Source organism: Heterodontus francisci, chromosome 11, assembly GCF_036365525.1.
Source record: "Heterodontus francisci isolate sHetFra1 chromosome 11, sHetFra1.hap1, whole genome shotgun sequence".
NCBI lineage: Eukaryota > Metazoa > Chordata > Chondrichthyes > Heterodontiformes > Heterodontidae > Heterodontus > Heterodontus francisci.
The window spans coordinates 21,326,012-21,336,739 of NC_090381.1; the positions used below are offsets into that span (position 1 = coordinate 21,326,012).

A 10,728-nucleotide genomic window follows, 5' to 3' on the forward strand; every position below is an offset into this window, starting at 1 on the left:
AATGGCAGCGTGCGACTTTGGTGGGGAGGTGGCTGGGCCATGACAGTGTGAATCGGGGCGTGGCGATGGTAGTGTTTGAGTGGAACCTATGCAACGGGGTGGTGTACATCTGGGGGTCAGGGCGATGGGGGATATGAGGTTGCACAATGTCTGAATCGGGCAGACTTGATAGATTAGATAGTCTTTTATTTATAACCATATGATACGGTACCTTCAGTAGAGGAGAGAAAATGTGTGTGAATGACTCAATTAATTCTGATGTTAGGTAGCCTCAGTTGGTGAAATAAACTGGAATCAGTTCTGTGTAGGTGAGAAAGAAAACTAGCTGTTGCAGTTTGTGCAGTAAGTGGATTATTATCAAAAGCTTTTCTTAAAGATTATCGAGCCTGCTCACAGTTCACCAACTGAAGTGAAAAATGGAAATAAAAGCCATGTCTCTGCAAGAGCCTGATTAAAGGGGCAGTGATGTGGTGTTGCAGTTAATCATCCTTAAACACTGAATATGTGTTAGAGCTTAGCCGGAAATTCAATCCCATTTATCCAAACCTGGTCCATTCAGGCTACATGCTGATTACTCAGCTTGTCTTTGCTTTGTTTCAGATCTGTAGTGAAAATGGATGGGTTTATCGCAACCAAGCCAAGGCTCTTTCTGCTGAGAAGCAAGGGTTGTCTGGCAAGCAGGTGTTCCTGTGCCTTGGAATGGTAGAATATTAGGGACAGACCCTAAATGAAGTTGGGAGGGTGTCATGCAGGGATCAGGAGTTTTGCCAGTAGGAAGGAAGAAAGAGAGATGAGCATGACTAAAATATCATCACTAGAGAGCTGGAAGCAAAACCTCAACCTGTTTGCCTCTCTGAAAGGTTTACCTTTCACCTACCACCCTCCGTATTCAACGAATCATTCTGTCATTTCCACCATCTCTCACGTGATGCCACCACCAAACACATCTTCCCCTTTCGGTATTGTGAAGAAACTGTTCCATCAACTATACCTTGTCCTTTTACTTCCTCCCTTCTCACCATCCAGGGCCCCATGCATTTCTTCCAGATGAAACAGCAATTTACTTGCAGTTCAGTGTTATTGTATTCACTGCTCACAATGCAGTCTCCTTTACAGTGGGCTGACCAAACACAGACTGGGTGACTATTTTGCAGAACACCTCTTTAGTTTGCAAGCATGACCCTGAGCTTCCAATTGCCTGTCGTTTTAATTCTTCACCTTGCTCCCACTGTGACCTCTCTGTCCTCGGCCTCCTACATTGCTCCTGTGAAGCTCAAGGAACAGCACGTCATTTTCTGATTAGGCACTCTACAGCCTTCCAGAATTAACATTGAGTTCAACAATTTCAGTTCATATCCACTGCACCCATTTTTTTTTTTGTTTTTGGGTGCAATGTGACGATTCTGCTTTGCACATTTACACCTCTAGAGCCATCATTTGTTTCTTTACTTGTCCCATTCCCATCTCCTTTTGTCTTGCACCATCATCCCCTATATCATTTAATCACTCCTACCTTCCTATCACAGACCTTCCCTTTGGTTCTTTCCTCCACTCCCCCTTTCCCTGCCTCTGTACTTGCTTTAAACATGATACATTTCTAACATTACCAGGTCTGATGAAAGGTCATCGACCTGAAAAGTTAACTGTTTCTCTCTCCACAGATGATGCCTGACCTGCTTGTTCTGTTTTTATATTAAATGATTGCTATTTCTGTGTTCTGTCTTTTTAACTTGAGTTGTAATGCTCCTCAATGGGATCTTACCTGATGCCTCACAGGCACTTTCCAAATATGGGTAATTCACATGATTTGCTTTTTTTGCTGTGCTGCAGGTTGACATCCGTTTCCCGCAGTCTGGGGCAGAAGATCTGGACCATGTCACAGTGACTGGTCTGCCTGAGAATGTGGATGAGGCTATTGACCATCTCCTAAACCTGGAGGAGGAATATGTAAGTACAAATTGAGTGTTGCTGCTCAGCCAATACAAAGCAGTACACCCCATTTATCAGCAGACCTTCCAATGACATGGCTACATTACTGAAACCAGTCTTCATTCAGGGAATTCTGCACTCCTCCAATTCTGGCTTCATGTGAATCCATGATTGCTATTGCCCCGTCATTGGTGGCCGTACCTTCAGCCGTCTAAGTCCCAAGCTCTAAAATTCCCTCCTTAAACCTCACTGTCTCTGTCTCCTCCTTAAACATGTTCTTTAAAACCTGATTCTGTGACCAAGCTTTGATCACCTGTTCAATTATCTCCTTATGTGATTCGGTGTCAAATTTTGTCTGATAACACTCCTGTGAAGCACCTTGGGATGTTTCACTACATCAAAGATGCTATATAAATGCAAATTATTGTTGTTAGATAAGTCGACTGAGATTGCACTGAGCCTGACCCAATATTTTGCAGTCAGTGTACAATTCAAGCGACAAATAATCTCATTTCAATATCCATCAATGCAGTGGAGAGAGCCAGAATCAGCTGGATTAAGAGTCAATTCCCCATATTGAAAGCCCCCTTTTATAAGGAATGTAAATTAACATTATAAGCTGTAAATGTGTGGAATTTAGACAACAAGCTCAAAACTTGAGCAGGACAAGATTTGACCTCCAATAGAAGTTGGCTGTCACTGTTTGACTGCGGGTTAGAGTGTGTGATTTCACCACTGAGAGTGTCTTGGTAGCTTGCTGCTAATGTGCAAATTGCTTTCTCCCTCAGATGTCAGGTGTTGTTGATAATGAGGCACTGCAGGCATACATGAAGCCAGCATCACGCATGGATGAACCAAAAACCTCCTCCAAGGGCTTTGTGGTGAGAGATGCTCCATGGACTAGCGGCACAGAAAAGGTAGGAATCTTCATGCTTAACCATCTTGTTTAACTGCGGGTACGTGGACAGGCAAAGGACTGTCTCTCTTTTGCACGTGCATGTCCTGCCGGGCCGTGTATGGTTACTGGAATACATGAAAATAATTTCCATTTCAGTATATATATTGGCTGCCTTGACCCCAAGGCAGCTCTTGTGTGTATCCTGACAACGTCAAGATGCAGCCTGGCTCCAGCAACCTGGAATTGGGGCATTATGAGGACTAAGAAACCTAGAGGGTGCTAGGGAGAGGGGGTAGGGGAGAAACATTGCATCAAAAAAAAAACTAGTTTTCAACAATTGAGATATTTAAGACTGAACATGGAAATCAGTTGAGGCCGCAGAAGGATTATTGGATTGCTATCCAGCCCAGTTCCTGCCAAATAGTGACTTTTCACACTTTTTCACTCTTTCTCCCTCTCCCGAATGCTTGACCAGTTCCACAGGTCTCTGGGGCTCACAACGTTTTTCTTCATGCACGTATCTGGTATCTTAGCATGCCAGCCACCTGTAGGGTGACAATCACAAGAGCACAAGAAATAGGAGCAGAAGTAGACTATATGGCCCATCGAGCCTGCTCCGCCATTCAATACGATCATGGCTGATCTTGGGCTTCAATTCCACTTTCCCGCCCGCTCCCCATATCCTTGCTTCCCTGCGAGACCAAAAATCTATCTATCCCAGCCTTAAATGTATTTAATGATGGAGCCTCCACAACCCTCTGGGGTAGAGAATTCCAAAGATTCACAACCCTTTGAGTGAAGTAATTTCCTCTCATCTCAGTCCTGAATGATTGTCCCCTCATCCTGAGACTGTGTCCCCATGTTCTAGATTCCCTGACCAGTGGGAACAATCTCTCAGCTTCTGCCCTTTCAGAATCTTGTATGTCTCAATTAGATCACCTCTCATTCTTCTAGACTCTGGAGAATATAGGCCCATCATAGGACAACCCCCTCATCCCAGGGACCAGTTTAGTAAATCTTCGCTGCACTGCCTCTAGTGCAAGTATATCCTTTCTTAAATGTGGAGACCAAAACTGCACAGAGTATTCCAGGTGCGGTCTCACCAAAGCTCTGTACAGTTTCAGTAAGACTACTTTATTCCTGTACTCCAATCCCCTTGCAATAAAAGGCCAACATGCCATTTGCCTTCCTAATAGCCTGCTGCATCTGCATGTTAACTTTGCGCGTTCTTTGTACGAGTACCCCAAGTGTCTCTGAACATCAACACTTATCAGTTTCATACCTTTTTTAAAAAAAAATAGTCTGCTTTTCTATTTTTATGACCAGTGAACAACTTCACACTTCCCTACATTATACTCCATTTGCCATCTTGTTGCCCACTCACTTAATCTGTCTATATCTCTTTGCAACCTCTCCGCAGCTTACCTTTCCATCGTGCTTTGTATCATCAGCAAACTTAGATACATTACTCTCTGTCTCTTCATCCAAGTCATTAATATAGAATGTAAATAGCTGAGACCCCAGCACTGATCCTTTTAGCACCCCACTATTCACTGCCTGCCAACTTGAAAATGTCCCATTAATGTCCACTCTTTTCCTGTCTGTTAACCAATCCTCTAACCACGCTAATATATTACCCCCAACACCATGAGCCTTTATCTTGCCTAATAATCTTTTATGTGGCACCTTATCAAATATCTTTTGAAAATCCAGGTATATTACACCTTCTGGTTCCCCTTTATCTACCGTGCTAGTTACATCCTCAAAAAAAACTCCAAGAGATTTGTCAAGCAGGATCTTCCTTTAGTCAACCATGCTGACTTGTTCTAATCATACTATGCTTTTCCAAGTACAATGTTAAGATTTCTTTAATAATAGTTTCCACCATCTTCCCAACAACTGATGGGCTAACTGGCCTGTAGTTCCCTGTTTTGTCTCTACCTCCTTTCTTGAAAAGCGGCGTAACATTTGAACCTTCATGTCCACACGCTCAGTGGAAGCAGATCTGGAGCACAAGCCGGGGTTATTCTTTCTCTCTGCACTCCCAAACAATTTGCGACCCTCTTGGAGTGTATATTTCGCAGTTCCACCCCTGGGGAGGAGCCTTCCATTCTTGAGCCTCCATCTCCAACTGGAACAGGTTTGAAACTAAGGGCTAGATTTTCAGCCAGTAAGTATAAAATCTCAAGTTTCAAAGATGAAGTGGTGGTGCCTTAGCCACCATTTGCCTGTCCGAGAGGATACCTTCTCCTCTGGTCTGAATTTGAACCTGCGTTAAATTTTAAAAGTCTTCAGTTTATAGTTCTGCATTTCTGTTTTGATTTACTTGGGGAAAACCCTATAAGTTTTTTTTGACTTTCTAAGTAACTTGAATTCTTAATCTCCTCAGGCTCCAGATATGAGCAGCTCCGAAGATTTCCCAAGTTTTGGTGCTCCGGTTGCTCCAAAGACTTCACCATGGGGACCGAAGAGATTCTGAGCAGGAAGAAGCTCTATTCCAGCAACCCCCCCCCCCACCCCCACCCCCTCGCCCTCAACCCTAAGCCTCTCCCACGTACTGCTGGGCTGCCAAGATGTGCTTCCTGTTTGATTCCAATTCAACGGCCTAGCAAATAATTAGCATAGCAAAAATGACTTCCTGTGTCACAATCGTTTCCAAAAACTCATCTGCCGTGATTGAAGGCTGTACTTGTGAGCCTCATTTATAATCACGCAATTGCGTGCTGTAAACCCCATGGCGTTCCGCATACCCTGATAAACACAACTCGATTTGAAAACAGCCAGGCGCTGAATCAATTGCTGACTTGTTTTATGTGCAGTGGCCCAAATTGCAACATTTATCCAGACTCCACACAGGACACGCGACTTGGTTTGCAGTTTATTTCAAAGTCGAGTCGACATTTGCAGGAGTTTGAAGCAAAGACTGGGTGGGGGTTGTGGTCTCCTGATTCCCCCGGAGCCAGCATCCTTTTGCCTGCCTTTGCAGTTTTCCTAGTAGAGTGCAATCGTTTTAACCCTTCAGCTGCCAGTTGCCATAGAGCTCTAAGCCCACTTTAGCACTTGCACTTGGAACTTGGCTGTGAATCCGATCGGCAATCCCAGTTAAACCACAGCATGCGCAACTGACGTAGATTGACCCAGTTTAAATTAAAACCTGAATCCTAAATTGGCCACGTTCCTCCTGATCAAGTGTGCCATTGTTCCAAGGTCGCTCAATATTCACAGCGTCTGTTGCTTCTTCCCATCCTCTGGGATAGGCCATTGTGCGCACAGTGCTATCGCTTTATCCAAAAATGAAACCGTGAACATACCCCTGAGTGTAAATGGAGCTCTACTTATCATAACAGGGCCAACAGCAAATGAGCACTGAGGGGATTACAAAAATGCAAAAACAAGCCAAATGGATTCTCTTAAACTGTCACACAGCCAAAGACTCATTGGCTGACTTGCTGTTTGCAAACGGCACAAAGCCAGGGCAGTGACTGATGAGCTATCATGAAGGGTGAGGCCTTGAACATACAGCCTGCTCCTATTGCAAAGACCCCTCAAATGGTCAGTTTATTTGTTCCCTAATTTCTCTTTCATAATGCAGATTTTCTTTTAATAAGAAATTTTGGTTCCATTGAGGAAACCTGAGACAAATTGGAATGCCATAGGTTATTTACCCTTGGCTTTACATAGTGTTTCTGTGTACAGAAAAAGCACTAAATTATCAGAGTTTTGTGCACGTGTGTATATATTATACATATCTCACATGCATGATATTGACTTTGGGCCAGTCAGTGCATCAATTCCAAGAGTTTGGGAGAAGCTAAATTATAGAATGTACTTTCTAATGTCAGAATGTACAAAATACACCACCTACTTGTATTTTGATGTAAACAGTTTCATGAGGGAAAAAGAATCTGTCCCATTCTAAAGTGGAATTTGTTTCCTCATGCAGGTGAGGAGTCCCCATGTTGAACAGTAAGAAGGGGGGAGCTGTGCAATTTCCCCCACCAGCACTACAGATTCTGGGTCAACACTGTCAGGCTAAGGGTAAATCTTATTAACCAGATTTTGGTTCCTAATAAATCGTGCACTAGGGTTAATTCACACGCAGCTTGGCTAACCCTCATGCACAGGACAGATTACCCAAAGGTTGGTGGGAAGGGCGGGGAGGAGAGAGCAGACTGCATGAAAAGGAAGTGCATCTCCTTTTACAGCTTGGGTCTCACCCACCATTGACAATTCCGCTCCCAGTGACTGGGTTCTTACTACCTTCATGGGTTGGGTTGGGGTGGGGGGAGGGTGGGCGTGGTAGGGATGTGTTCATCGTCCTTTATGGTTGGGTGTTTCAAGAAACAACTTGCTGAAATCGAAAAGAAAATGTAACAAAACACTAAACTATTGAAAATGAGGCCATCTGTTTTGATTTTTACTTCTTGTTGTCACTGGTTCCCTGTAGTCTCACTTCACTGTGAAAGAGACTTTTGCCTCAGGACGTGCAGTCCAGTGAGTTGAAGCCATTTTATTTTCAGACTTTGGTTTCAAAGTCATTTTCCTGTCGACCTAATGGAAAACCCAATCACTTCACTGTGAATTTTTCTTGATTCTTAATCAGAGCTGGTTCTGATGGGAGCCTGACTTTTTAATCTTCCTGAAAACTGGTACTGAGTTGATTTCTAATCAATTGAAAGTTACCTAGATTGTTGAGCATTCCTGTCACACATCTAAACAGGAAGAAAATAAATAGCCATTTTTTTCCCCTTGTATCCTTTTATACCCCCCACCCCCAAAGAACTGAATTGATTAGGCTCTGATCTAGTTGACAGCCAATATCAGGCTGAGTTCCTACAATTCACCTGGCGATATAGCAGTAATTAAGTGGTTTCTGAATGAGTAACTGTTAGATTAGTGGCTCCTTCGTGTGTAGGGACATACTGCCTCTCTCAGAACCTGACTATCTTTTAGTTATGGTAGGCTCTTGCTGGCACTTTAAAGCTGAGGTGGGACTACACTTGTATGCTTACACATGCACATCTGTGAGTTTGCACCTTGCAAATTTAAACAAAAATTGTAGATGTCAATTTAATAATACTTTGATTTTACCTGGGGTAAAAATTGGCTTTTCTTTTGAAACAACTTGCTAATCTTCTCAGGGCTTCAGTGTACAATTCCCTTTTCTGGTGCAGACTGAGAATGCTAGCTGAAGGCTGACTTTCCCCTAATGTAGAGAGCAAAGTGGCAATAATGTACCAAGATCACCTAGGTGCATGTTTGGTACCATGTTCTCCAGCAGAACACTGTTCAGCCAGTGTTGCCAGCCTGACAGCACACTTTAGGTTCAGCTTACTTTCAAAGTTGATGTCCAAGCATTAGGTACCATGGCCTTTTGTTTTTGTCCTTTTTGTTTTTGTCCTTTTGTTCAAACCATCAATGTTTCAATGCCATTTTTCTTGTCTGCTATTGACCCCTGCCCTGTTGATATTATAGTAATGAAGGATTTGAGAAACAGGCCTGTTTTCACTGCTCACACTTGTTCAAGTCTTCCATGTTGATGCAATACAAAGAACAAGCAGTTTCCATGTAAGACCCATTGGCCTTAACTCTGAATGGAGATATGCAAATGTACAGGAGATATGGATGACACTGGAATTTTATAAATCCAAAATAAAAAAATTGAATAACTAGTGTTTCTGGACTGCTCACCTGTGGTTTTTGTAAATCCTGCATAGAGGCTAGCTGCTACAATGTGTGAAATTATCATTCATCCTGTTTGGTGCGGTCTTGGATAGAATGACGGATATCCACCAATGTAGACTTTGTTTTAGAAACAAAACATTGGGTAGACCAATTACCAAGCAACATATATGGCTGGATAGGTGACGTAGCATGTCCTCTTTGAGCTGGTAATAGTCACCAGGGTTGATTCCTCTTGCTACAGCCACATCATAGAAACAGGACTAGGCCATTCAGCTCCTTGAACCTTAGTTTAGAGATACAGCACTGAAACAGGCCCTTCGGCCCACCGAGTCTGTGCCGACCATCAACCACCCATTTATACTAATCCTACACTAATTCCATATTCCTACCACCTACCTATACTAGGGGCAATTTATAATGGCCAATTTACCTATCAACCTGCAAGTCTTTGGCATGTGGGAGGAAACCGGAGCACCCGGAGGAAACCCACGCAGACACAGGGAGAACTTGCAAACTCCACACAGGCAGTACCCAGAATTGAACCCGGGTCGCTGGAGCTGTGAGGCTGCGGTGCTAGCCACTGTGCCGCCACCGCCACTAACCCTAACCTGTTTGTCATTCAGTTAGATCATGGCTGATCTGTACCTCAGCTGCATTTAACCACCTTCGTTCCACATCCTTTGATACCTTTTATCCCACAAAATCTTTGGACAGCTGCATGTGATTTCCTTTAATATTATCAGCCAGGTAGCTACATGAATGAATCCACATGCTTTCACGAAGCATTGTTCCCTTGATCGAAAGCTAGGGATGAAAATGGTGTGTCTAAGCTATGTGGAATGTCTAATAAGTTCTCCAGCTGTTTTCTGTACTACCTCTGGGATGCTTCCTTTGTACATATAGATTGGGCAACTAAATATTAATTACTATAGATCTTCATTATTTGAATGATTGAGCTTCCATGGGCAAATCTGCAGGCTTTCTTGGCTGCTGTGTAATGCCAAAATCTTAACAGCATCAAGCCTGCAATATTTTCCACCACTCCTTTTTAACCCTCACCACCCACTGCCCCCAGAACACCTCCCTTCCCTGAGTGTCTGTGTATGAAATCTGCCAAAATGTCACTTGTGTTAATGTGGAGGGAGGTGGCATTGAGTGCCAACTCTCACCCTCAAACTAGTGCTAAAAAATTCAATGACCTGGCAGGCAGGGTGACATTCTAACACCATCTTTGTGCTCTTAAAAGTAATAGTTGTGCAACTTGGTGTCATAGTGCCTTCCTGGAACTGGAGCACATTAACTCAGGGCCATGCAGCAAATAACTCAAAAGCACAACCTAAACTCCCTTCCTGCACTTTAACAGGCTGATTTCACCATATTTCTTCCTTCACATCTCTCCTGTCACTTGGTACAGGCTCCTCCAGTGATAATCTTCACCTAGTTTGCTCAATCTTGTTACAGAAGAAAGGGGTGCCTGTGAAAAATGAGGCCATTGAGAGGGGGCATCCTCAGCATCCATGCTGTTCCTCAGCTCAACCTCTCACTTTACCCCTTACTCGCTCCCACAAAGCAGCTCAGAGTCTGGCTGGGGTGAGCAGATAGTGAGGGTGTTAGCACCAGGTTATGCAGAGAGATAGCTGGAGGAATTTGAATAAGGGTTTGACACCTTTTACATCAGAGAATGAGGAAAGGGCTTCTCCATGGTTTGAGTGTCATGGCACCTACAATTTGTGGGTATTTGCCTGAAAAGATCAATCACTAAGGAACAACATACCTTGTATGCGGGCTCTGAGGGAAGCCTCCAAGTTGCAGCAACTGACAAATGTGACTCAAGCCTACAGCTTATTTACCATGACTCAGTGGTAGCATTCTCGTCTTGAGTCAGAAGGTTGTGGGTTCTAGTGCCACTCCAGGGACTTCTGCACAAAATCTAGGCTGGCAATGTTAAAGGTGCCATCTTTCAGTTGAAATGTTAAACCAAGGCCCCGCCTACCCTTTCGGGTACATGTAAAAGATCCCAAGGTACTACTTAAAGAAGGAATTTTCCACAATTTCCTGGCCAATATTTATCCCTCAACCAACATCACTAAAAAGCATGTAGTCTGGTCATTATCTCATTGTCGATTGTGGGATCTTGCAGTGCACTAAATGGCTATTTCATTTTCTACTTTACAACAATAAGTACTTTTTAAAAAGTGTACTCAATTAGCTATAAA

The 10,728-nt window shown here is 43.4% G+C and overlaps 1 protein-coding gene across 1 annotated transcript in view; it reads left to right on the forward strand.

Annotated features, from left to right (window-relative positions):
* Positions 1 to 8,502, forward strand: part of hdlbpa (high density lipoprotein binding protein a) — a 112,687-nt gene extending 104,185 nt beyond the window's left edge. The window contains exons 26-28 of the mRNA XM_068041781.1: positions 1,831 to 1,947; positions 2,718 to 2,846; positions 5,217 to 8,502. Coding sequence (XP_067897882.1) covers positions 1,831 to 1,947; positions 2,718 to 2,846; positions 5,217 to 5,306 — 336 coding nt within the window. The 3' untranslated portion in view covers positions 5,307 to 8,502. The remainder of the gene's footprint in view (positions 1 to 1,830; positions 1,948 to 2,717; positions 2,847 to 5,216) is intronic.
* The last annotated feature ends 2,226 nt before the right edge of the window (positions 8,503 to 10,728 follow it).